This window comes from Salmo salar, chromosome ssa27 (assembly GCF_905237065.1).
Source record: "Salmo salar chromosome ssa27, Ssal_v3.1, whole genome shotgun sequence".
NCBI classification, from domain to species: domain Eukaryota; kingdom Metazoa; phylum Chordata; class Actinopteri; order Salmoniformes; family Salmonidae; genus Salmo; species Salmo salar.
In genome coordinates, this window is record NC_059468.1 from 15,720,144 (window position 1) to 15,746,770 (window position 26,627).

The following is a 26,627-nucleotide window of genomic DNA, read 5'->3' on the forward strand; positions in this document are numbered from 1 at the left end:
TGGCACTATGCATTCCGGCAGGTAGCGTTCTCCTGGCATCGGCCAAATCCAGATTAGTCCGTCAGACTGCCAAATGGTAAAGCGTGATTCGTCACTCCAGAGAACGCGTTTCCACTGTTCCAGAGTCCAATGACGGCAAGCTTTATACCACTCTAGCCGATGCTTGTCATTGCACATGGTGATCTTAGGCTTGTGTACGGCTGCTTGCCCATGGAAACTCCTTTCATGGACCTTAATGAAAATCATCAGTAGCCCTTCCTGCAGCCAATTGAGCTAGTGGCCTCATGGGTGGAACGTTTTTCATATTTTTCATAATTAATATGAAATGTTTCATGTTTCAGTCTTCTGTGATGTCTATCAAGTGTAATATTGGGATGCAAACTCAAAATAGAATCCATTTCAACTCTATATCTGACATGATACAGGTGTTTTCTTTTTTTAAGCCCATAACCTTATACTTTTGTTTCAAAGTAGATTTGTTTAAGACTACCAAAAAACACTTTATGTGACCCTGGTTTAGCCCACTGTAGTAAAAGGTTAAACTTTGCCACCCCAAAGTGGACAAATGTGTGAAATTTGGCCTGCTGGCCCATGGAGTAATATAAGCAAGTTCTCTGTATTCTAAACCAGTGGCCACAATCCGGTCGAGGCATTCCTGTCAATCACCAAACATTTCTGTAAAAAACCCAATGATAAAGCTTTTCGTCCCTATTTTTTTTTAATCGTTTCGCGCTTTTGCATGTACTGTAGTTGCCCTTGATGCAGCAGCCCTAGCGCCAGGAAGCAGTCTTACCATTTTTAACCATTTCATGTGTCTGAAGGTAGAACTCCGCCTACCAGGCAGGCCCAGAGAGCAAATCAAGCGCACCTATGGGCCTACCGCTGGCCAATCAGATAGCTCAGATCACCGTGTTTATACAATTTCCTGGTGCCACAGACTGTAAAAACAAATTGCACGCACAGTAAAGTTGCTACTGTGCGATTTGAAAGCTTTTAAAAACATGACTATAGGGAGACAAGGAATACAGCTGTTTTTACGAGTAAGTTAATGTTTACGTTGTTATTCAGCACCGTCAAAATGTACTACTGCACAACCAGCACTGCAGCTGCAATGAAAGTGTTCCGTTAAGCTTGCCTTGTTACTATTAGCGACGTGTGTCTTTTTTAATATCGGTGAATATTTCACTTTCTTTGGTTATTGGAGTAACAACATTAATTGGTGCATGAGGCAGAAATAAATCACTTCGACTTGAGTTTCACCATCAGGGAAATAGTGATGAGTCGTTCGCGAACGAGTTGGCTCTTAAACCTGTTATGGCTTGATCCCGTTAGCAGGATCGATATGAAGACAGCCAGTGAAAGTGCAGGGCGGCAAATTCAAAACAACAAAAATCTCATAATTAAAATTCCTCAAACATACAAGTATTATACACCATTTTAAAGCTTTACTTCTTGTTTATCCAGCCACAGTGTCTGATTTCAAAAAGGCTTTACGGCGAAAGCAAAACATATGATTATGTTAGGTCAACGCCAACACACACAAAAACACAGCCATTTTCCAGCCAAAGAGAGGACTCACAAAAAGCTGAAATAGAGGGAAAATAAATCACTAACCTTTGATGACATCAGATGACACTCATAGGACTTCATGTTACACAATACATGTATGTTTTGTTCGATAAAGTTCATATGTATATCCAAAAATCTTAGTTTACATTGGCGCGTTATGTTCAGTAATCTTTTGCCTCCAAAAACATCCGGTGATTTTGCAGAGAGCCACATCAATTTACAGAAATACTCATCATAAATGTTCATGAAAATACAAGTGTTATACATGGAACTTTAGATAAACTTCTCCTTAATGCAACCACTGTGTCAGATTTCAAAAAAGCTTTACCGAAAAGCAATAATCTAAGTACGGCGCTCAGACACAAAAACATGCCATACAATATATCCGCCATGTTGGAGTCAACAATAGTCAGAAATAGCATTATAAATATTCACTTACCTTTGATGATCTTCATCAGAATGCACTCCCAGGAATCCCAGGTCCACAATAAATGTTTGTTTTGTTCTATAAAGTCCATCCTTTATGTCCAAATACCTCCTTTTTGTTCGCGCCTTCAGTTAACAAATCCAAATTCAGGACGCGCATGTCAGACGAAAACTCAAAAATGTCCATTACAGTTCGTAGAAACATGTCAAATGATGTATAGAATCAATCTTTAGGATGTTTTTATCGTAAATCCGCAATAAAGTTTCAACCGGAGAAAGCTCATGTCCTGCTGGCAGTGTTCTGACTCCAGTAGCTCTTATTCATAATCACTTTACAGTAGAAGCCTCAAACAAGGTTCTAAAGACTGTTGACATCTAGTGGAAGCCTTAGGAAGTGCAACACGACCCCACAGACACTGTAGTTTGAATAGGGAATTAATTGAAGTCCTACAGACCACTTCCTGTTTGGATTTTGTCTCAGGTTTTTGCCTGCCATATGAGTTCTGTTATACTCACAGACATCATTCAAACAGTTTTAGAAACTTCAGAGTGTTTTCTATCCAAATCTAATAATATGCATATCTTAGTTTCTGGGAGTGAGTAGCAGGCAGTTTACTCTGGGCACGTCAGTCATCCAAGCTACTCAATTCTGCCACCATCCATAAGAGCCGGCTCTTGTAGGTACACGTTGGGAGCCATATCGCATATCAGAAGAGCCAAATCTATAAAAAAAAAAAAAAACGAATATATGAATAATCAAAATATTTAAATGAATAGAATTAACTAATTCAAAGAACGAAAAAATAAATTAAATAATATAGGCCTAAATGCTCAAGCGCACACACATTCATTCTGACTGTCTGCTCAGACTAACAGCCTCACCTGTTGTTCCTGTCAATCAGACACGCAGTGTCAACCAATGAACCAAAGATGCGTGAGGGGGGCCGAGCCAACTCACTCACAGTCACACACTTAGCAGCCGAGGAGAGAGAGGAAGGACAGCTGTGAAAACAACAGCTGGAAAATGAGTCGGAAGCAAAGTAGCATTTGGATGCATTTTAATAACGTAGACAATGTTATTGCACAGTGTAGAATTTGCCAAAACAAAATATCATATAAAGCTGGTTCTACGCACAACCTACACCGGCATATGTAAACTGTGCACCCAACTGTGAAGCTAGCTGTAGCGGAGCATCGAGAAACTAGCGGGCCTGCTAGTGATAGTGGTGGAGCCACTCAGTCAAGTAGACCTACTCCGCGACCCACAGCTACGCAGTCTTCTCTGGACCAGTTTATGCCAAAGTCCATGTCTGTAGCGAAACAAGGCCAAATTGATATTGCATTGCCTAAAATTATTGCCACCAATTTCCAGCCATTTTCGATGGTGGAGGACAGAGGTTTTAGAAATAACAATAGTCTAAATCCAATGTACACAATTCCATGCAGGAAAACCCTTTCAAAATCACGTATTCCACAACTGTACTAGAGCACACAGGCTTCAGTGTGGGAAAGAGTCCAAAAAGCTACTGCAGTTTGCCTTACCACTGTCTGCTGGACATCAAGGGTAACCACTTCTTACATGTTGGTTACATGTCACTTCACTGAAGACATTCTTTGATGTCTAGCTGTCTTCTGGACTGCTTTGAGTTCAGCGACAGACACACCTCAGAGAACTTGGCAGAGGAACTGTGAGAGTGGCCAGAGAATGGCAAGTGGTCTGTTGTGTCAGTGACAATGCAACTAACATAACCAAAGCCATGAACATTTTAAAATGGACCCATCATCCATGTCTTGCCCACACAATCAACCTGATTGTAAGAAATGGTGATGAAGGTGATGAAGCCCACTGTGGACAAAATGAAAGCAGCTGTGGAATACTTCCACAGGAGCACAGTAGGTGCTGAAAAACTAGTCTACACAACACCAGATGGGGATGCCTGAGCTGAGACCTAACAAGACTGCACTACAAGGTGGAATTCAACATTTTATATGTTGAAGCGGTTTCTTGAGTCAAAGGATGCCATCATCTCTACCCTGGCCATTGTCAATGCACCTGTTGATGCTCTGACCCAAGAGGAATGGGAGATGGTGAAGGAGGTGTGCAGAGTCCTGGAACCCTTTGAGCAGGTCACTGTGGATATCAGTAGAGAGTGGTACAATAAGCAGTTATTACTACATCATTATTTAATCCAGTATTATATACAGTTGAAGTCAGAAGTTTACATACACTTAGGGTTGGAGTCATTAAAACTTGTTTTTCAACCAATCCACAAATTTCTTGTTAACAAACTTTAGTTTTGGCAAGTCGTTTATGACATCTATTTCATGCATGACACAAGTCATTTTTCCAACAATTGTTTACAAACAGATTATTTCACTTATAATTCACTGTATCACAATTCCAGTGGGTCAGAAGTTTACATACACTAAGTTGACTGTGTCTTTAAACAGCTTGGAAAATTCCAGAAATTATGTCATGGCTTTAGAAGCTTCTGATAGGCTAGTTGACATCATTTCAGTCAACTGGAGGTGTATCTGTGGATGTATTTCAAGGCCTACCTTCAAACTCAGTGCCTCTTTGCTTGACATCATGGGATAATCAAAAGAAATTAGCCAAGACTTCAGAAAAAAACTGTAGACCTCCACAAGTCTGGTTCACTCTTGGGAGCAATTTTAAAATGCCTGAAGGTACCACGTTCATCTGTACAAACAATAGTACGCAAGTATAAACACCATGGGACCACACAGCCGTCATACCGCTCAGGAAGGAGACGCGTTCTGTCTCCTAGAGATGAACGTACTTTGGTGTGAAAAGTGCAAATCAATCCCAGAACAACAGCAAAGGACCTTGTGAAGATACTGGAGGAAACAGGTACAAAAGTATCTATATCCACAGTAAAACGAGTCCTATATCTACATAACCTGAAAAGCCGCTCAGCAAGGAAGAAGCCACTGCTCCAAAACCGCCATAAAAAAACCAGACTATGGTTTGCAACTGCACATGGGGACAAAGATTGTACTTTTTGGAGAAATGTCCTCAGGTCTGATGAAACAAAAATAGAACTGTTTGGCCATAATGACCATCGTTATGTTTGGAGGAAAAAGGGGGAGGCTTGCAAGCAAGCTGAAGAACACCATCCCAACCGTGAAGCACGGGGGTGGCAGCATCATGTTGTGGGGGTGCTTTTCTGCAGGAGGGACTGGTGCACTTCACAAAATAGATGGCTTCATGATTGAGGAAAATTATGTGGATATATTGAAGCAACATATCAAGACATCAGTCAGGAAGTTAAAGCTTGGTCTCAAATGGGTCTTCCAAATGGACAATGACCCCAAGCATACTTCTAAAGTTGTGGCAAAATGGCTTAAGGACAACAAAGTCAAGGTATTGGAGTGGCCATCACAAAGCCCTGACCTCAATCCTATAGAACATTTGTGGGCAGAACCAAAAAAGCATGTGCGAGCAAGGAGGCCTACAAACCTGTCTCAGTTACACCAGCTCTGTCAGGAGGAATGGGCCAAAATTCACCCAACTTATTGTGGGAAGCTTGTGGAAGGCTACCCGAAACGTTTGACCCAAGTGAAACAATTTAAAGACAATGCTACCAAATACTAATTGAGTATGTAAACTTCTGACCCACTAGGAATGTGATGAAAGAAAAGTTGAAATAAATCATTCTCTCTACTATTATTCTGACATTTCACATTATTAAAATAAAGTGGTGATCCTAACTGACCTAAGACAGGGAATTTTTACAAGGATTAAATGTCAGGAATTGTGAAAAACTGAGTTTAAATGTATTTGGCTAAGCTGTATGTAAAGTTCCGACTTCATCTGTATGTATATGAGCAGTAGATGAGAATGTAGTATCAGTAGACAAAACATGAACCTGAACTAGTAAGTTACAGTTCTCTGGAATATAATCACGTGCTATCAGAAACCGCTGCACTTGACCCCAGGTTTATGAAGTTAGCCTTCAGTGATGCCAATGCGATTGATGAGGCTCTTCAAGGAATAACCTCAGCAGCAGGGAGGGACAGCCCCAGTTATACTTTTAATGCACGTGTAATAGCATCCTTTTTTTACATTTATTTAAATTTGTCAGCATGCTGCAGTTTTCCAAATTGTTATTTATTTTTCTTTGATATGGTGCAATATTCTATTATGCTGTTCAGATTGTATTATTGTTGAATGGTTAGATTTATATGCACTTTGTTTATATACATAAAAAAGTTATACTTTAAATGCAAATGTTTAATAGCATTCTTTTTCATAACAAACCAATGCTTTTTTAAATACATTGTGGTTAATGTAGAGTATGATTTCATTTAATAATTTAATTAGAATTGCTTTAACACCAATCATAGTCAAACTATTGCAAAATGTTTGACTTAAAAAATACAAAACATATTTTTTAAAGAGCCATTTGGGAGCCAAAAGAGCCAGCTCTTTTTGGTGAGCTGAGCCGAAAGAGCCAGGATTTCCCATCACTAGAGGGAGAGCGGAGGGAGAGTGAGTCGGCTGAGAGGCAGCCTCACTGCTGCTCCTCTTCCTCCCTCCCTTCAGACTGACCATAAGACGCAACAACATTGCCAGGGCAAATTGAAGCATAGCCAATATGCAGTTACTAGCCTTTACTAGCCTGCTACTCAGTGGAGTAGGTGTGTGGTCCCAAGTCTGGGTTTAAGGGTCTCTTTTCCAAGCTTAAAAGGATAAGCATTCAAAATTGGCCATGGTGTCAATCCAACGTTACTTCTGCCTCGCTCAAAACAACAGAAAACTCTGAACTGGGAAATCTGATTTCAGTGAGTTCAAAACAACTGGCACTCTGAAAAAAAATGAGCTCAGACTGGAAGAATACGTTTTGAACGGTCATCCAACTTGGAATTGCATGTCGGGAACTCGAGCCTCTTTCTAGAGCTCCGACCTGAAGATCACTGACATCATCATGATTCAATCTTGTTTTTTTCAGAGTTCCCAGTTATCTTGAAAGCACCATAAATCCAGAGAATGCCAGACTTTGATGACAAAGTTTGATGAAAATGTTTTCCCACGAAGGACTGCCGCGTCACCTTCCTGTTCAAGTGAGCACAGCACAACAAGGTGAGTCCAAAAATGTATTGTATGCTGCTGCATAAATTATGTAATATGGGGAAAGGAGGATACCTAGTCAGTTGTCCAACTGAATGTATTCAACTGAAATGTGTCTTCCATATTTAACCCAAACCCTCTTAATTAAAGAGGTGCGGGGGGCTGCCTTAATTAACATCCACAGTGCCAGGGGAACAGTGGGTTAACTGCCTTTCTCAGGGGCAGAACAACAGATTTTTACCTTGTCAGCTTGGGGATGTGATCCAGCAACCTTCCGGTTACTGGCCTAATGCTCTAAACACTAGGTTATGCCAGGGAGATATGTATACTGTAGCTAAGAAAATAATACTAAGTGTATGTTGTGTAGTAAGTTGTTAGTAGCCCATGTGCCTCACCCTAATAATTTGGTCCAGTTTCCCCTCCTAATTTTGTCTACTGTTCTGACTTGGTGGTGCACATGTAGCCTATAACCTGTTTTAGAGAAAGGTAATCATCGAATATTGTAAGAGCTTTCATTATCGGCTTATATGCCCTCTATTTATCCTATGGTTCTGACTTTGTGTACAGGGAGAATACTGTAAGAACGACCCATGTTCTGAATTCTGTTGCTGTACATTTCAAAAGTGCTGAACAAATTGTTATATTGACTACGCTCGTCCTAGTGCTCTCATTAATGTCATAATCAAAATTACGGATTGCCTCTTATCCCCTCGTCATCCCCTTAGTTTGTACATCTCAATTGTCAGTAGAAACCACATTTGTTTAAGCAAGTCAGCCATATCAGCTATGTTTTTTTGAAAGGCAGTAAATGAGGCTGAATGAACTGTTTCACCGCCGATAGCCAGGTGTAGCAGTGGTAAGACGTTGGGACTGCTGTTGGGACAGTTTTATGTAGGCCCTAACAGTGTGTGGGCACAGTTTGTCACCGTTACAGTGCAATTCATGCATTGTTTAGTGTTGTGTTGTGTAGTGGTTTTGCTGGCAAGCATCTAAATATGTTTTGGTTTGTTTGCCCCACCATAATTTAGATGATAAAATCGTCACTGTGCATGTGACATCATTAGACATTTATAAAACGCATAGTGTACAATATGCAGAACAACCAAAGAATATCTGATCATGGAAGAACGTCAACTCTTAAATTTCAATACATTTTCTGCCACTGGGGCCACACATCAAATGAGTACAAAATGACTGGTAGGCACTTCTAAATCATTAAAGACATTCAATTATAATCTGCTAATCCTCATTTTGTTGGAAAATAAACTTTTCAATGTAATGTAAGACAAAGTAAATATACCACAGTAAAAAGCTCCAATTGATTAGAATAGGTTTATTTCAATTTGAATAATGAGTATAATAACTATAACTATAATGAGAATCAATTTAGTTGAACAAATACTGATTAAATAGGTTGCCATTATATATGATGGGAGTGGGGGGCATGAGGTAAATACATTTTCAAAGTTAATATATTTCATACTGCTGCTTGCTGCTGAGACTAGCTTGACAGCAGCAGCGACAACACCACCAGACAGGAGGCAGTGAAGAGACTGGTCTTGCTGCTTATTCCACTTGAGGTCACAACTGCATAGATAAAGAGAGAGAAAGTGAACATGAAAGGGAAATATGTATTTGCCAACCTGCTACATGATTATTGTGAATAAGGCCTGTACATATTTACTGTTAAATATTTACACACACACATACACATGGATTTAGTACTGTAGATAGTACTGTAGATATGTGGTAGTGTTGGGGCCTGAGGACACACAGTGTGTTGTGAAATCTGTGAATATATTGTAATGTTTTTAAAATTGTATAAACTGCCTTAATTTTGCTGGACACCAGGAAGAGTAGCTGCTGATGGGGATCCATAATAAATACAAATACAAATTCTGTTACTGCTACAATAAGTTTGTTTTCCACCATATAGAACCTCTAGATAATGGCATACAAAATATGAATTTACCATAAAGCATGGACAATATTTTTTTACCTTCACCATTGACAGTAACTGACGTGGGGTTGATGTTGAAAGCTGTGATGTTATGTGCAGCCTTTATCAAAACGGTGTCAATTTCCTTGGAATTTGGCACAGCGGAGGAGCTAAATGCTAAATTCATGGTGTTAATGATTGATCCATTTCTGGGAACAAATGAGAGATTGTTTTAATGACAGTTGAGCCTTGCAATATAGAACTACAATATATTTTCATAATGAAATATTTCTTTATTTTAAAAAGGAATTCTATGAGTTTTTTATTTATGATGTAGCATGTTTATATACATTTTCATGAAATCTGTATACGGTTCTTTGGCTGTAGAATTCAATTAATTAAAATCAACATAATCAATTGAATGCAAACAATTCACCTGAATTTTATTACTGTCAAACTGTTGAATGATGTGAAAGCTGATTGATAGAAAGGTTCAAGCTGCAAGGCAAAAAAACATGTAAAGTTTAGACAAACAAGTTTCAAGTAAACATTTTTTAACCTTTATTTAACTAAGCAAGTCAGTTAAGAACAAATTCTTATTTACACTGATGGCCTACCCGGCCAAACCCTAACGACGCTGGGCCAATTGTGCGCCGCCCTATGGGACACCCAATCAAGTCCGGTTGTGATACAGCCTGGAATCGAACCAGGGTCTGTAGTGACACCTCTAGCACTGAGATGCAGTGCCTTAGACCGCTGAACCACTCGGTATTCCATATATACTAGTCGTATGTAGGGGATACACATGGTATACAATATCCAACGAAATGCGTACTTGCAGGTTCCTTCTCAACAATGTAATAACAATAAGAAATAATAAAAGATAAGAATACGAACCTAAAGTAAATTGCTCTGTAGAGTATAATATTAGCATAAGTATAATACACGAAGGCGCAATTTACAGTCAAATATTTACACGTGTTTTGGGGAAGTGGGGATTGGGGGGAAAGTTTTTAAATTGTGCAGTATTTAGCTATCATAATAAGAGTAAACTGAGAGGTGTTTATTACTGTATTCTACCCCTCATCAGGACCTTCCCACATTTGTGTTCTTCTCATTCCTTCAGGAGGCTCACCTGTGTTTTAATCAGTGATGCTCGAGTTTGAAAGGCCTGAGAGGATGAGGTTGATAGGTCGGAGATAAATGTCTCTCCTTTGGACGTGAACTCCACAGACACTGTAGTGAGTATAATTGTGGCCACAGAGGTTGTGGTGGCAGCAGCAGTTGTAGTGGTTGGAGCAGCTGTGACAACGGTTGCGATGACAGGAGTAGCCGTTGTAATTGTTGTGGCACCTGTGGATGTATCTGGGACCCCTGTGAGGGGCACAGATGTTGTTGTAGTTGCAGGCCCAGTCACAGGAACAGTGGCAGGTTCTCCAGTTGGTTGTGTGATGGTTGTGCCAGCCACAGTAGTTATAGTAAGAACAGCAGATTTAGGACCACCTGAAATAAAATTAAAATTATCTCTTATTATTAATCCTTAAGAGTCTACTGAGGCAGCCGTTCGTCAATATAAGTAACATCATTAAAAAAATCCCCATCAAAATCCATCAGTTTAAGCTAGAGATTTGTGCCAATCCACCGCATTCGCTTATGTTGGCCTTCCGCATTAGCGGTGGAAGGTGGCTGAGCTACAGCAGTGTTTGTCAGACCATGAGACATCCTGAAAATTGGTCTTCTCGCGGAAACGCTGAACGGTTTGACCCCACGGGACTCGTCTGAAATCTGTAATGCTGATGTGCCAACTTCTGTCTGTAGCGTCTGCACCGTTTGGGCTACAAACTCATATGACACTTCAAAACCTTGCTCCTCATTATTTCGTTTTTGTGTGTCTTTTTGCCATTTATGAATGTGTTACTCAATGCGTTTCTATGGGCAATAGAAGTCAAGGCCAGATTCAACATTTTATCAAATAATTTGTGTATAATAATTATACCCAAAGGGATCCTAAAATTCAAAATCAATTAGCTAAATGATCCATGGTATGACCATATGACTAGGTAGAAAAAGTACTTTTGTGTACTTGCAATATGATAGTTATTAAGTTTGGGAAAGGCGTGCCGCTAGCGGGACACCTCGACAACATCTGGTGAAATTGCAGAGCGCCAAATTCAAACTACAGTATTATAAATATTTAACTTTCATAAAATCACAAGTGTAATACATCAAAATAAAGCTTAAGTTCTTGTTAATCCAGCCGCTGTGTCATATTTCAAAAAGTCTTTACGGCGAAAGCATACCATGTGATTATCTGAGGACAGCGCCATGCTTACAAAAACATACAAACATTTTCCAGCCAAGTAGATTAGTCACAAAAGTGAGAAATAGCGATAAATTAATCATTTACCTTTGATGATCTTCATATGGTTGCACTCACAAGACTCCATGTTACACAATAAATGTTTGTTTTGTTCCGATAAAGGCCCTCTTTATATCCCAAAAACTCTGTTTTGTTGGCATGTTTTGTTCAGTAATCCACTGGCTCAAAGGCGGTCACAACAGGCAGACAAATAGATCCAAATAGTACCGGTAAAGTTTGTCGAAACATGTCAAACAATGTTTTTTATTAATCCTCAGGTTGTCTATTGTCTTTATAATCCATAATATTTCAACCGGACAATAGAGTATTCAATACAAAAGGAAAAAGAACGGAGGGCGCGCTCCCAGTCGAGCAAAAAGCTCTTGTTCATTCTAGCGACCACTCAGAAAATGTTGTCATTCTTACTCATTTTTCAGAATAAAAGCCTGAAACAATGTCTAAAGACTGTTGACATGTAGTGGAAGCCATAGGAACTGCAATCTAGGTCCCATCCATTTATATGGTGGATACGCTTTCAATGGAAAAACACTAAATTCAAAAAAATGCCACTTCCTGGATGGATTTTCCTCAGATTTGTGCCTGCCATATCAATTCTGTTATACTCACAGACATTATTTTAACAGTTTTGGAAACTTTAGAGTGTTTTCTATCCAACTCTACCAATTATATGCACATCCTAGCTTCTGGGCCTGAGTAACAGGCAGTTAACATTGGGCACCTCATTCATCCAAACTTCTCAGTACTGCCCCCGGTCCCAGAAAGGTTAAGGGAAAATTATAGTCAAAAAATATAGCTGTCAACCTCTAGATAATGGATTGCGCAACAAATCACCTACCGACTGAGATGGAAGTAGTGGTTCTGATTCCTCTTGCTGTTGATTTTGCAACAGGAGGAGCTGTTGTATTTGTCGAGACATCTGTGGCTGTGCTTGGGATCCCTGTGAATGGAAAATGCATGTAATTAGAGATCAAACCAAGAATAAATTGTACGAAATTTCAACCGATTTTGGTGGACTACTTATAGGAAAAAATAGTTGTGGTTGGGGTGAGGGCAAAAGGTGACTGAATATGTAAAGTTGTGCTAAAAATAACGCTTATATGTTCAAAAGACGTTCATGTCTAAATGAAAGAAAATGGTTTAAAAGTAGAATACAATATTACCTGAATTGAGTAACAGTCGTCTGAACGAAACTAAGCCCATATCTTTGTCGGAAGATTGTGTCACACTGTAAGGAGTATGGGAGAGAAGAGACATCTTTAATAGACTATCAAATAGTATGAGAGATTTTCCAAACAGAATATATGTAACATTCTTCGGCAATTTTTTTTTGTAACAATCCCTTATTCCCATTGCTCAATGCTCTTAAAGCCTAAAGTCATTGTCACTTGAACCTTAGGTAAAGTAATAACCACATCAACAAAGACACAAATGAATGGTCATATCTGGATTTCGAGGACTTACAATTGTGGTAATGGTATATGATAGTGTTTTGAATTCTGTGCTTTGAGGGTCAGTCAAGGCTGGTACAAAAACTTGTTGCAAGGTGACTTGTAATTCCACCATTGGAGGAGGTGCCGTTGTTATGGCAATTGTAGCAGGAACAGTTGTTGTTGCAGGGGCATCTGAAATCAAAAAATGACACTCTTTTAGAATTTGAAAGGTGCTCCAATTGCAACGTGTGCTTAAACTGTACTGGTGATGTGCTAGTGTGTACAACTTGATAACGTGGGCTGTTGGGCGGAGGACAGTGAAATGTTGCTGATGTAGCTGCAATTGTTTGATCAATTCCGCAGCGTTATTTAACTTCAAAGTTGCCACAACTGAACATTACATGTCAATGCATAATTCTGGAGCACCTATTGATTGGGTTTGCTTACTTATCACAGTGATGGAGTTCAGATCCACAGAGAAGTTGAAGGTAGAGTTTGGATTGGTCACAGCCTCTTTCAATGTATCAACAATGTCACTGCCCTTGGGGACAGGTACAGTGGAGGTCGCATTGAACTCCAGTTCCAACCCCACCTCTGTGTTAGGATCCTGACCGAGACGGGGCACAGGTCTGCAAAGGATCAAAAAGTTCATAGGTTAGGGTCAAGTGAAAAGGTGACTGAAAATGTAAAGTTGTGCTAAAAATAACGCTTATATATTCAAAAGAAGTTCATGTCTAAATGAAAGAAAATGGTTTAAAAGTAGAATACAATATTACCTGAATTGAGTAACAGTCGTCTGAACGTAACAAAGCCCATATCTTTGTCGGAAGATTGTGTCACACTGTAAGGAGTAGGGGAGAGAAGAGACAACTTTAATAGACTATCAGATAGTATGCGAGATTTTCCAAACAGAATATATACAACATTCTTCGGCTATTTTTTTTAACAATCCCTTATTCCCATTGCTCAACGCTCTTTAAGCCTAAAGTCATTCTCACTTGAACCTTAGGTAAAGTCAATAACCACATTAACAAAGAAACAAATGAATGGTCATATCTGGATTTCGAGGACTTACAATTGTGGTAATGGTATCTGAAAGTGTTTTGAATTCTGTGCTTTGAGGGTCAGTCAAGGCTGGTACAAAAACTTGTTGCAAGGTGACTTGTAATTCCACCATTGGAGGAGGTGCCGTTGTTATGGCAATTGTAGCAGGAACAGTTGTTGTTGCAGGGGCATCTGAAATAAAAAAATTACACTCTTTTAGAATTTGAAAGGTGCTCCAATTGCAACGTGTGCTTAAACTGTACTGGTGATGTGCTAGTGTGTACAACTTGATAACGTGGGCTGTTGGGGGAGGACAGTGAAATGTTGCTGATGTAGCTGCAATTGTTTGATCAATTCCACAGCGTTATTTAACTTCAAAGGTGCCACAACTGAACATTACATGTCAATGCATAATTCTGGAGCACCTATTGATTGGGTTTGCTTACTTATCACAGTGATGGAGTTCAGATCCACAGAGATGTTGAATGTAGAGTTTGGATTGGTCACAGCCTCTTTCAATGTATCAACAATGTCACTGCCCTTGGGGACAGGTACAGTGGAGGTCGCATTGAACTCCAGTTCCAACCCCACCTCTGTGTTAGGATCCTGACCGAGACGGGGCACAGGTCTGCAAAGGATCAAAAAGTTCATAGGTTAGGGTCAAGTGAAAAGGTGACTGAAAATGTAAAGTTGTGCTAAAAATAACGCTTATATATTCAAAAGAAGTTCATGTCTAAATGAAAGAAAATGGTTTAAAAGTAGAATACAATATTACCTGAATTGAGTAACAGTCGTCTGAACGTAACAAAGCCCATATCTTTGTCGGAAGATTGTGTCACACTGTAAGGAGTAGGGGAGAGAAGAGACAACTTTAATAGACTATCAGATAGTATGAGAGATTTTCCAAACAGAATATATACAACATTCTTCGGCTATTTTTTTTTAACAATCCCTTATTCCCATTGCTCAACGCTCTTTAAGCCTAAAGTCATTCTCACTTGAACCTTAGGTAAAGTCAATAACCACATCAACAAAGAAACAAATGAATGGTCATATCTGGATTTCGAGGACTTACAATTGTGGTAATGGTATCTGAAAGTGTTTTGAATTCTGTGCTTTGAGGGTCAGTCAAGGCTGGTACAAAAACTTGTTGCAAGGTGACTTGTAATTCCACTACTGGAGGAGGTGCCGTTGTTATGGCAATTGTAGCAGGAACAGTTGTTGTTGCAGGGGCATCTGAAATAAAAAAATTACACTCTTTTAGAATTTGAAAGGTGCTCCAATTGCAACGTGTGCTTAAACTGTACTGGTGATGTGCTAGTGTGTACAACTTGATAACGTGGGCTGTGAAATGTTGCTGATGTAGCTGCAATTGTTTGATCAATTCCGCAGCGTTATTTAACTTCAAAGGTGCCACAACTGAACATTACATGTCAATGGATAATTCTGGAGCACCTATTGATTGGGTTTGCTTACTTATCACAGTGATGGAGTTCAGATCCACAGAGATGTTGAATGTAGAGTTTGGATTGGTCACAGCCTCTTTCAATGTATCAACAATGTCACTGCCCTTGGGGACAGGTACAGTGGAGGTCGCATTGAACTCCAGTTCCAACCCCACCTCTGTGTTAGGATCCTGACCGAGACGGGGCACAGGTCTGCAAAGGATCAAAAAGTTCATAGGTTAGGGTCAAGTGAAAAGGTGACTGAAAATGTAAAGTTGTGCTAAAAATAACGCTTATATATTCAAAAGAAGTTCATGTCTAAATGAAAGAAAATGGTTTAAAAGTAGAATACAATATTACCTGAATTGAGTAACAGTCGTCTGAACGTAACAAAGCCCATATCTTTGTCGGAAGATTGTGTCACACTGTAAGGAGTAGGGGAGAGAAGAGACAACTTTAATAGACTATCAGATAGTATGAGAGATTTTCCAAACAGAATATATACAACATTCTTCGGCTATTTTTTTTTAACAATCCCTTATTCCCATTGCTCAACGCTCTTTAAGCCTAAAGTCATTGTCACTTGAACCTTAGGTAAAGTCAATAACCACATCAACAAAGACACAAATGAATGGTCATATCTGGATTTCGAGGACTTACAATTGTGGTAATGGTATCTGAAAGTGTTTTGAATTCTGTGCTTTGAGGGTCAGTCAAGGCTGGTACAAAAACTTGTTGCAAGGTGACTTGTAATTCCACCACTGGAGGAGGTGCCGTTGTTATGGCAATTGTAGCAGGAACAGTTGTTGTTGCAGGGGCATCTGAAATAAAAAAATTACACTCTTTTAGAATTTGAAAGGTGCTCCAATTGCAACGTGTGCTTAAACTGTACTGGTGATGTGCTAGTGTGTACAACTTGATAACGTGGGCTGTTGGGGGAGGACAGTGAAATGTTGCTGATGTAGCTGCAATTGTTTGATCAATTCCACAGCGTGATTTAACTTCAAAGGTGCCACAACTGAACATTACATGTCAATGGATAATTCTGGAGCACCTATTGATTGGGTTTGCTTACTTATCACAGTGATGGAGTTCAGATCCACAGAGATGTTGAATGTAGAGTTTGGATTGGTCACAGCCTCTTTCAATGTATCAACAATGTCACTGCCCTTGGGGACAGGTACAGTGGAGGTCGCATTGAACTCCAGTTCCAACCCCACCTCTGTGTTAGGATCCTGACCGAGACGGGGCACAGGTCTGCAAAGGATCAAAAAGTTCATAGGTTAGGGTCAAGTGAAAAGGTGACTGAAAATGTAAAGTTGTGCTAAAAATAACGCTTATATATTCAAAAGAAGTTCATGTCTAAATGAAAGAAAATGGTTTAAAAGTAGAATACAATATTACCTGAATTGAGTAACAGTCGTCTGAACGTAACAAAGCCCATATCTTTGTCGGAAGATCGTGTCACACTGTAAGGAGTAGGGGAGAGAAGAGACAACTTTAATAGACTATCAGATAGTATGAGAGATTTTCCAAACAGAATATATACAACATTCTTCGGCTATTTTTTTTAACAATCCCTTATTCCCATTGCTCAACGCTCTTTAAGCCTAAAGTCATTGTCACTTGAACCTTAGGTAAAGTCAATAACCACATCAACAAAGACACAAATGAATGGTCATATCTGGATTTCGAGGACTTACAATTGTGGTAATGGTATCTGAAAGTGTTTTGAATTCTGTGCTTTGAGGGTCAGTCAAGGCTGGTACAAAAACTTGTTGCAAGGTGACTTGTAATTCCACTACTGGAGGAGGTGCCGTTGTTATGGCAATTGTAGCAGGAACAGTTGTTGTTGCAGGGGCATCTGAAATAAAAAAATTACACTCTTTTAGAATTTGAAAGGTGCTCCAGTTGCAACGTGTGCTTAAACTGTACTGGTGATGTGCTAGTGTGTACAACTTGATAACGTGGGCTGTTGGGGGAGGACAGTGAAATGTTGCTGATGTAGCTGCAATTGTTTGATCAATTCCACAGCGTTATTTAACTTCAAAGGTGCCACAACTGAACATTACATGTCAATGGATAATTCTGGAGCACCTATTGATTGGGTTTGCTTACTTATCACAGTGATGGAGTTCAGATCCACAGAGATGTTGAATGTAGAGTTTGGATTGGTCACAGCCTCTTTCAATGTATCAACAATGTCACTGCCCTTGGGGACAGGTACAGTGGAGGTCGCATTGAACTCCAGTTCCAACCCCACCTCTGTGTTAGGATCCTGACCGAGACGGGGCACAGGTCTGCAAAGGATCAAAAAGTTCATAGGTTAGGGTCAAGTGAAAAGGTGACTGAAAATGTAAAGTTGTGCTAAAAATAACGCTTATATATTCAAAAGAAGTTCATGTCTAAATGAAAGAAAATGGTTTAAAAGTAGAATACAATATTACCTGAATTGAGTAACAGTCGTCTGAACGTAACAAAGCCCATATCTTTGTCGGAAGATCGTGTCACACTGTAAGGAGTAGGGGAGAGAAGAGACAACTTTAATAGACTATCAGATAGTATGAGAGATTTTCCAAACAGAATATATACAACATTCTTCGGCTATTTTTTTTTAACAATCCCTTATTCCCATTGCTCAACGCTCTTTAAGCCTAAAGTCATTGTCACTTGAACCTTAGGTAAAGTCAATAACCACATCAACAAAGACACAAATGAATGGTCATATCTGGATTTCGAGGACTTACAATTGTGGTAATGGTATCTGAAAGTGTTTTGAATTCTGTGCTTTGAGGGTCAGTCAAGGCTGGTACAAAAACTTGTTGCAAGGTGACTTGTAATTCCACTACTGGAGGAGGTGCCGTTGTTATGGCAATTGTAGCAGGAACAGTTGTTGTTGCAGGGGCATCTGAAATAAATAAAAATTACACTCTTTTAGAATTTGAAAGGTGCTCCAGTTGCAACGTGTGCTTAAACTGTACTGGTGATGTGCTAGTGTGTACAACTTGATAACGTGGGCTGTTGGGGGGAGGACAGTGAAATGTTGCTGATGTAGCTGCAATTGTTTGATCAATTCCGCAGCGTTATTTAACTTCAAAGTTGCCACAACTGAACATTACATGTCAATGGATAATTCTGGAGCACCTATTGATTGGGTTTGCTTACTTATCACAGTGATGGAGTTCAGATCCACAGAGAAGTTGAAGGTAGAGTTTGGATTGGTCACAGCCTCTTTCAATGTATCAACAATGTCACTGCCCTTGGGGACAGGTACAGTGGAGGTCGCATTGAACTCCAGTTCCAACCCCACCTCTGTGTTAGGATCCTGACCGAGACGGGGCACAGGTCTGCAAAGGATCAAAAAGTTCATAGGTTAGGGTCAAGTGAAAAGGTGACTGAATATGTAAAGTTGTGCTAAAAATAACGCTTATATATTCAAAAGAAGTTCATGTCTAAATGAAAGAAAATGGTTTAAAAGTAGAATACAATATTACCTGAATTGAGTAACAGTCGTCTGAACGTAACAAAGCCCATATCTTTGTCGGAAGATCGTGTCACACTGTAAGGAGTAGGGGAGAGAAGAGACAACTTTAATAGACTATCAGATAGTATGAGAGATTTTCCAAACAGAATATATACAACATTCTTCGGCTTTTTTTTTAACAATCCCTTATTCCCATTGCTCAACGCTCTTTAAGCCTAAAGTCATTGTCACTTGAACCTTAGGTAAAGTCAATAACCACATCAACAAAGACACAAATGAATGGTCATATCTGGATTTCGAGGACTTACAATTGTGGTAATGGTATCTGAAAGTGTTTTGAATTCTGTGCTTTGAGGGTCAGTCAAGGCTGGTACAAAAACTTGTTGCAAGGTGACTTGTAATTCCACCACTGGAGGAGGTGCCGTTGTTATGGCAATTGTAGCAGGAACAGTTGTTGTTGCAGGGGCATCTGAAATAAAAAAATTACACTCTTTTAGAATTTGAAAGGTGCTCCAGTTGCAACGTGTGCTTAAACTGTACTGGTGATGTGCTAGTGTGTACAACTTGATAACGTGGGCTGTTGGGGGAGGACAGTGAAATGTTGCTGATGTAGCTGCAATTGTTTGATCAATTCCGCAGCGTTATTTAACTTCAAAGTTGCCACAACTGAACATTACATGTCAATGGATAATTCTGGAGCACCTATTGATTGGGTTTGCTTACTTATCACAGTGATGGAGTTCAGATCCACAGAGATGTTGAATGTAGAGTTTGGATTGGTCACAGCCTCTTTCAATGTATCAACAATGTCACTGCCCTTGGGGACAGGTACAGTGGAGGTCGCATTGAACTCCAGTTCCAACCCCACCTCTGTGTTAGGATCCTGACCGAGACGGGGCACAGGTCTGCAAAGGATCAAAAAGTTCATAGGTTAGGGTCAAGTGAAAAGGTGACTGAATATGTAAAGTTGTGCTAAAAATAACGCTTATATATTCAAAAGAAGTTCATGTCTAAATGAAAGAAAATGGTTTAAAAGTAGAATACAATATTACCTGAATTGAGTAACAGTCGTCTGAACGTAACAAAGCCCATATCTTTGTCGGAAGATTGTGTCACACTGTAAGGAGTAGGGGAGAGAAGAGACAACTTTAATAGACTATCAGATAGTATGAGAGATTTTCCAAACAGAATATATACAACATTCTTCGGCTATTTTTTTTTAACAATCCCTTATTCCCATTGCTCAACGCTCTTTAAGCCTAAAGTCATTGTCACTTGAACCTTAGGTAAAGTCAATAACCACATCAACAAAGACACAAATGAATGGTCATATCTGGATTTCGAGGACTTACAATTGTGGTAATGGTATCTGAAAGTGTTTTGAATTCTGTGCTTTGAGGGTCAGTCAAGGCTGGTACAAAAACTTGTTGCAAGGTGACTTGTAATTCCACCATTGGAGGAGGTGCCGTTGTTATGGCAATTGTAGCAGGAACAGTTGTTGTTGCAGGGGCATCTGAAATAAAAAAAAATTACACTCTTTTAGAATTTGAAAGGTGCTCCAGTTGCAACGTGTGCTTAAACTGTACTGGTGATGTGCTAGTGTGTACAACTTGATAACGTGGGCTGTTGGGGGGAGGACAGTGAAATGTTGCTGATGTAGCTGCAATTGTTTGATCAATTCCGCAGCGTTATTTAACTTCAAAGGTGCCACAACTGAACATTACATGTCAATGGATAATTCTGGAGCACCTATTGATTGGGTTTGCTTACTTATCACAGTGATGGAGTTCAGATCCACAGAGAAGTTGAAGGTAGAGTTTGGATTGGTCACAGCCTCTTTCAATGTATCAACAATGTCACTGCCCTTGGGGACAGGTACAGTGGAGGTCGCATTGAACTCCAGTTCCAACCCCACCTCTGTGTTAGGATCCTGACCGAGACGGGGCACAGGTCTGCAAAGGATCAAAAAGTTCATAGGTTAGGGTCAAGTGAAAAGGTGACTGAATATGTAAAGTTGTGCTAAAAATAACGCTTATATATTCAAAAGAAGTTCATGTCTAAATGAAAGAAAATGGTTTAAAAGTAGAATACAATATTACCTGAATTGAGTAACAGTCGTCTGAACGTAACAAAGCCCATATCTTTGTCGGAAGATTGTGTCACACTGTAAGGAGTAGGGGAGAGAAGAGACAACTTTAATAGACTATCAAATAGTATGAGAGATTTTCCAAACAGAATATATACAACATTCTTCGGCTATTTTTTTTTAACAATCCCTTATTCCCATTGCTCAACGCTCTTTAAGCCTAAAGTCATTGTCACTTGAACCTTAGGTAAAGTCAATAACCACATCAACAAAGACACAAATGAATGGTCATATCTGGATTTCGAGGACTTACAATTGTGGTAATGGTATCTGAAAGTGTTTTGAATTCTGTGCTTTGAGGGTCAGTCAAGGCTGGTACAAAAACTTGTTGCAAGGTGACTTGTAATTCCACTACTGGAGGAGGTGCCGTTGTTATGGCAATTGTAGCAGGAACAGTTGTTGTTGCAGGGGCATCTGAAATAAAAAAATTACACTCTTTTAGAATTTGAAAGGTGCTCCAATTGCAACGTGTGCTTAAACTGTACTGGTGATGTGCTAGTGTGTACAACTTGATAACGTGGGCTGTAGGTGGAGGACAGTGAAATGTTGCTGATGTAGCTGCAATTGTTTGATCAATTCCACAGCGTGATTTAACTTCAAAGGTGCCACAACTGAACATTACATGTCAATGGATAATTCTGGAGCACCTATTGATTGGGTTTGCTTACTTATCACAGTGATGGAGTTCAGATCCACAGAGATGTTGAATGTAGAGTTTGGATTGGTCACAGCCTCTTTCAATGTATCAACAATGTCACTGCCCTTGGGGACAGGTACAGTGGAGGTCGCATTGAACTCCAGTTCCAACCCCACCTCTGTGTTAGGATCCTGACCGAGACGGGGCACAGGTCTGCAAAGGATCAAAAAGTTCATAGGTTAGGGTCAAGTGAAAAGGTGACTGAAAATGTAAAGTTGTGCTAAAAATAACGCTTATATATTCAAAAGAAGTTCATGTCTAAATGAAAGAAAATGGTTTAAAAGTAGAATACAATATTACCTGAATTGAGTAACAGTCGTCTGAACGTAACAAAGCCCATATCTTTGTCGGAAGATCGTGTCACACTGTAAGGAGTAGGGGAGAGAAGAGACAACTTTAATAGACTATCAGATAGTATGAGAGATTTTCCAAACAGAATATATACAACATTCTTCGGCTTTTTTTTTAACAATCCCTTATTCCCATTGCTCAACGCTCTTTAAGCCTAAAGTCATTGTCACTTGAACCTTAGGTAAAGTCAATAACCACATCAACAAAGACACAAATGAATGGTCATATCTGGATTTCGAGGACTTACAATTGTGGTAATGGTATCTGAAAGTGTTTTGAATTCTGTGCTTTGAGGGTCAGTCAAGGCTGGTACAAAAACTTGTTGCAAGGTGACTTGTAATTCCACTACTGGAGGAGGTGCCGTTGTTATGGCAATTGTAGCAGGAACAGTTGTTGTTGCAGGGGCATCTGAAATAAAAAAATTACACTCTTTTAGAATTTGAAAGGTGCTCCAATTGCAACGTGTGCTTAAACTGTACTGGTGATGTGCTAGTGTGTACAACTTGATAACGTGGGCTGTTGGGGGGAGGACAGTGAAATGTTGCTGATGTAGCTGCAATTGTTTGATCAATTCCACAGCGTGATTTAACTTCAAAGGTGCCACAACTGAACATTACATGTCAATGGATAATTCTGGAGCACCTATTGATTGGGTTTGCTTACTTATCACAGTGATGGAGTTCAGATCCACAGAGATGTTGAATGTAGAGTTTGGATTGGTCACAGCCTCTTTCAATGTATCAACAATGTCACTGCCCTTGGGGACAGGTACAGTGGAGGTCGCATTGAACTCCAGTTCCAACCCCACCTCTGTGTTAGGATCCTGACCGAGACGGGGCACAGGTCTGCAAAGGATCAAAAAGTTCATAGGTTAGGGTCAAGTGAAAAGGTGACTGAAAATGTAAAGTTGTGCTAAAAATAACGCTTATATATTCAAAAGAAGTTCATGTCTAAATGAAAGAAAATGGTTTAAAAGTAGAATACAATATTACCTGAATTGAGTAACAGTCGTCTGAACGTAACAAAGCCCATATCTTTGTCGGAAGATCGTGTCACACTGTAAGGAGTAGGGGAGAGAAGAGACAACTTTAATAGACTATCAGATAGTATGAGAGATTTTCCAAACAGAATATATACAACATTCTTCGGCTATTTTTTTTTAACAATCCCTTATTCCCATTGCTCAACGCTCTTTAAGCCTAAAGTCATTGTCACTTGAACCTTAGGTAAAGTCAATAACCACATCAACAAAGACACAAATGAATGGTCATATCTGGATTTCGAGGACTTACAATTGTGGTAATGGTATCTGAAAGTGTTTTGAATTCTGTGCTTTGAGGGTCAGTCAAGGCTGGTACAAAAACTTGTTGCAAGGTGACTTGTAATTCCACTACTGGAGGAGGTGCCGTTGTTATGGCAATTGTAGCAGGAACAGTTGTTGTTGCAGGGGCATCTGAAATAAAAAAAATTACACTCTTTTAGAATGTGAAAGGTGCTCCAATTGCAAGGTGTGCTTAAACTGTACTGGTGATGTGCTAGTGTGTACAACTTGATAACGTGGGCTGTTGGGGGGAGGACAGTGAAATGTTGCTGATGTAGCTGCAATTGTTTGATCAATTCCGCAGCGTTATTTAACTTCAAAGTTGCCACAACTGAACATTACATGTCAATGGATAATTCTGGAGCACCTATTGATTGGGTTTGCTTACTTATCACAGTGATGGAGTTCAGATCCACAGAGAAGTTGAAGGTAGAGTTTGGATTGGTCACAGCCTCTTTCAATGTATCAACAATGTCACTGCCCTTGGGGACAGGTACAGTGGAGGTCGCATTGAACTCCAGTTCCAACCCCACCTCTGTGTTAGGATCCTGACCGAGACGGGGCACAGGTCTGCAAAGGATCAAAAAGTTCATAGGTTAGGGTCAAGTGAAAAGGTGACTGAATATGTAAAGTTGTGCTAAAAATAACGCTTATATATTCAAAAGAAGTTCATGTCTAAATGAAAGAAAATGGTTTAAAAGTAGAATACAATATTACCTGAATTGAGTAACAGTCGTCTGAACGTAACAAAGCCCATAGCTTTGTCGGAAGATTGTGTCACACTGTAAGGAGTAGGGGAGAGAAGAGACAACTTTAATAGACTATCAAATAGTATGAGAGATTTTCCAAACAGAATATATACAACATTCTTCGGCCTTTTTTTTTAACAATCCCTTATTCCCATAGCTCAACGCTCCTTAAGCCTAAAGTCATTGTCACTTGAACTTTAGGTAAAGTCAATAACCACATCAACAAAGACACAAATGAATGGTCATATCTGGATTTCGAGGACTTACAATTGTGGTAATGGTATCTGAAAGTGTTTTGAATTCTGTGCTTTGAGGGTCAGTCAAGGCTGGTACAAAAACTTGTTGCAAGGTGACTTGTAATTCCACCACTGGAGGAGGTGCCGTTGTTATGGCAATTGTAGCAGGAACAGTTGTTGTTGCAGGGGCATCTGAAATAAAAAAATTACACTATTTTAGAATTTGAAAGGTGCTCCAATTGCAAGGTCTGCTTAAACTGTACTGGTGATACGCTAGTGTGTACAACTTCATAACGTGGGCTGTTGGGGGGAGGACAGTGAAATGTTGTTGATGTAGCTGCAATTGTTTGATCAATTCCGCAGCGTGATTTAACTTCAAAGGTGCCACAACTGAACGTTACATGTCAATGGGTAATTTTGGAGCACCTATTGATTGGGTTTGCTTACTTATCACAGTGATGGAGTTCAGATCCACAGAGAAGTTGAAGGTAGAGTTTGGATTGGTCACAGCCTCTTTCAATGTATCAACAATGTCACTGCCCTTGGGGACAGGTACAGTGGAGGTCGCATTGAACTCCAGTTCCAACCCCACCTCTGTGTTAGGATCCTGACCGAGACGGGGCACAGGTCTGCAAAGGATCAAAAAAGTTCATAGGTTAGGGTCAAGTGAAAAGGTGACTGAAAATGTAAAGTTGTGCTAAAAATAACGCTTATATATTCAAAAGAAGTTCATGTCTAAATGAAAGAAAATGGTTTAAAAGTAGAATACAATATTACCTGAATTGAGTAACAGTCGTCTGAACGTAACAAAGCCCATATCTTTGTCGGAAGATTGTGTCACACTGTAAGGAGTAGGGGAGAGAAGAGACAACTTTAATAGACTATCAAATAGTATGAGAGATTTTCCAAACAGAATATATACAACATTCTTCGGCTATTTTTTTTAACAATCCCTTATTCCCATTGCTCAACGCTCTTTAAGCCTAAAGTCATTGTCACTTGAACCTTAGGTAAAGTCAATAACCACATCAACAAAGACACAAATGAATGGTCATATCTGGATTTCGAGGACTTACAATTGTGGTAATGGTATCTGAAAGTGTTTTGAATTCTGTGCTTTGAGGGTCAGTCAAGGCTGGTACAAAAACTTGTTGCAAGGTGACTTGTAATTCCACCACTGGAGGAGGTGCCGTTGTTATGGCAATTGTAGCAGGAACAGTTGTTGTTGCAGGGGCATCTGAAATAAAAAAATTACACTCTTTTAGAATTTGAAAGGTGCTCCAATTGCAACGTGTGCTTAAACTGTACTGGTGATGTGCTAGTGTGTACAACTTGATAACGTGGGCTGTTGGGGGAGGACAGTGAAATGTTGCTGATGTAGCTGCAATTGTTTGATCAATTCCGCAGCGTGATTTAACTTCAAAGGTGCCACAACTGAACATTACATGTCAATGGATAATTCTGGAGCACCTATTGATTGGGTTTGCTTACTTATCACAGTGATGGAGTTCAGATCCACAGAGAAGTTGAAGGTAGAGTTTGGATTGGTCACAGCCTCTTTCAATGTATCAACAATGTCACTGCCCTTGGGGACAGGTACAGTGGAGGTCGCATTGAACTCCAGTTCCAACCCCACCTCTGTGTTAGGATCCTGACCGAGACGGGGCACAGGTCTGCAAAGGATCAAAAAGTTCATAGGTTAGGGTCAAGTGAAAAGGTGACTGAAAATGTAAAGTTGTGCTAAAAATAACGCTTATATATTCAAAAGAAGTTCATGTCTGAATGAAAGAAAATGGTTTAAAAGTAGAATACAATATTACCTGAATTGAGTAACAGTCGTCTGAACGTAACAAAGCCCATAGCTTTGTCGGAAGATTGTGTCACACTGTAAGGAGTAGGGGAGAGAAGAGACAACTTTAATAGACTATCAAATAGTATGAGAGATTTTCCAAACAGAATATATACAACATTCTTCGGCTATTTTTTTTAACAATCCCTTATTCCCATAGCTCAACGCTCTTTAAGCCTAAAGTCATTGTCACTTGAACCTTAGGTAAAGTCAATAACCACATCAACAAAGACACAAATGAATGGTCATATCTGGATTTCGAGGACTTACAATTGTGGTAATGGTATCTGAAAGTGTTTTGAATTCTGTGCTTTGAGGGTCAGTCAAGGCTGGTACAAAAACTTGTTGCAAGGTGACTTGTAATTCCACTACTGGAGGAGGTGCCGTTGTTATGGCAATTGTAGCAGGAACAGTTGTTGTTGCAGGGGCATCTGAAATAAAAAAATTACACTCTTTTAGAATGTGAAAG

General features: G+C 39.7%; 1 protein-coding gene across 1 annotated transcript in view; it reads right to left on the minus strand.

The window, feature by feature from the left end:
• Positions 1-8,395: 8,395 nt before the first annotated feature.
• The window catches only part of LOC106588536 (uncharacterized), a 76,173-nt gene continuing 57,941 nt past the window's right edge, over positions 8,396-26,627 (minus strand). Inside the window, exons 155-198 of the mRNA XM_045709208.1 lie at positions 26,429-26,589; positions 26,130-26,194; positions 25,801-25,982; positions 25,386-25,546; positions 25,087-25,151; positions 24,757-24,938; positions 24,341-24,501; positions 24,042-24,106; positions 23,713-23,894; positions 23,296-23,456; positions 22,996-23,060; positions 22,667-22,848; positions 22,251-22,411; positions 21,953-22,017; positions 21,624-21,805; positions 21,209-21,369; positions 20,909-20,973; positions 20,580-20,761; positions 20,162-20,322; positions 19,862-19,926; positions 19,533-19,714; positions 19,118-19,278; positions 18,820-18,884; positions 18,491-18,672; positions 18,073-18,233; positions 17,773-17,837; positions 17,444-17,625; positions 17,029-17,189; positions 16,730-16,794; positions 16,401-16,582; positions 15,986-16,146; positions 15,686-15,750; positions 15,357-15,538; positions 14,956-15,116; positions 14,656-14,720; positions 14,327-14,508; positions 13,912-14,072; positions 13,613-13,677; positions 13,284-13,465; positions 12,242-12,343; positions 10,162-10,529; positions 9,463-9,524; positions 9,087-9,235; positions 8,396-8,674 (exon numbers count right to left, since the gene is read on the minus strand). Of these exons, the coding sequence (XP_045565164.1) occupies positions 8,589-8,674; positions 9,087-9,235; positions 9,463-9,524; positions 10,162-10,529; positions 12,242-12,343; positions 13,284-13,465; positions 13,613-13,677; positions 13,912-14,072; positions 14,327-14,508; positions 14,656-14,720; positions 14,956-15,116; positions 15,357-15,538; positions 15,686-15,750; positions 15,986-16,146; positions 16,401-16,582; positions 16,730-16,794; positions 17,029-17,189; positions 17,444-17,625; positions 17,773-17,837; positions 18,073-18,233; positions 18,491-18,672; positions 18,820-18,884; positions 19,118-19,278; positions 19,533-19,714; positions 19,862-19,926; positions 20,162-20,322; positions 20,580-20,761; positions 20,909-20,973; positions 21,209-21,369; positions 21,624-21,805; positions 21,953-22,017; positions 22,251-22,411; positions 22,667-22,848; positions 22,996-23,060; positions 23,296-23,456; positions 23,713-23,894; positions 24,042-24,106; positions 24,341-24,501; positions 24,757-24,938; positions 25,087-25,151; positions 25,386-25,546; positions 25,801-25,982; positions 26,130-26,194; positions 26,429-26,589 (6,071 nt within the window). The 3' untranslated portion in view covers positions 8,396-8,588. The remainder of the gene's footprint in view (positions 8,675-9,086; positions 9,236-9,462; positions 9,525-10,161; positions 10,530-12,241; positions 12,344-13,283; positions 13,466-13,612; positions 13,678-13,911; positions 14,073-14,326; positions 14,509-14,655; positions 14,721-14,955; positions 15,117-15,356; positions 15,539-15,685; positions 15,751-15,985; positions 16,147-16,400; positions 16,583-16,729; positions 16,795-17,028; positions 17,190-17,443; positions 17,626-17,772; positions 17,838-18,072; positions 18,234-18,490; positions 18,673-18,819; positions 18,885-19,117; positions 19,279-19,532; positions 19,715-19,861; positions 19,927-20,161; positions 20,323-20,579; positions 20,762-20,908; positions 20,974-21,208; positions 21,370-21,623; positions 21,806-21,952; positions 22,018-22,250; positions 22,412-22,666; positions 22,849-22,995; positions 23,061-23,295; positions 23,457-23,712; positions 23,895-24,041; positions 24,107-24,340; positions 24,502-24,756; positions 24,939-25,086; positions 25,152-25,385; positions 25,547-25,800; positions 25,983-26,129; positions 26,195-26,428; positions 26,590-26,627) is intronic.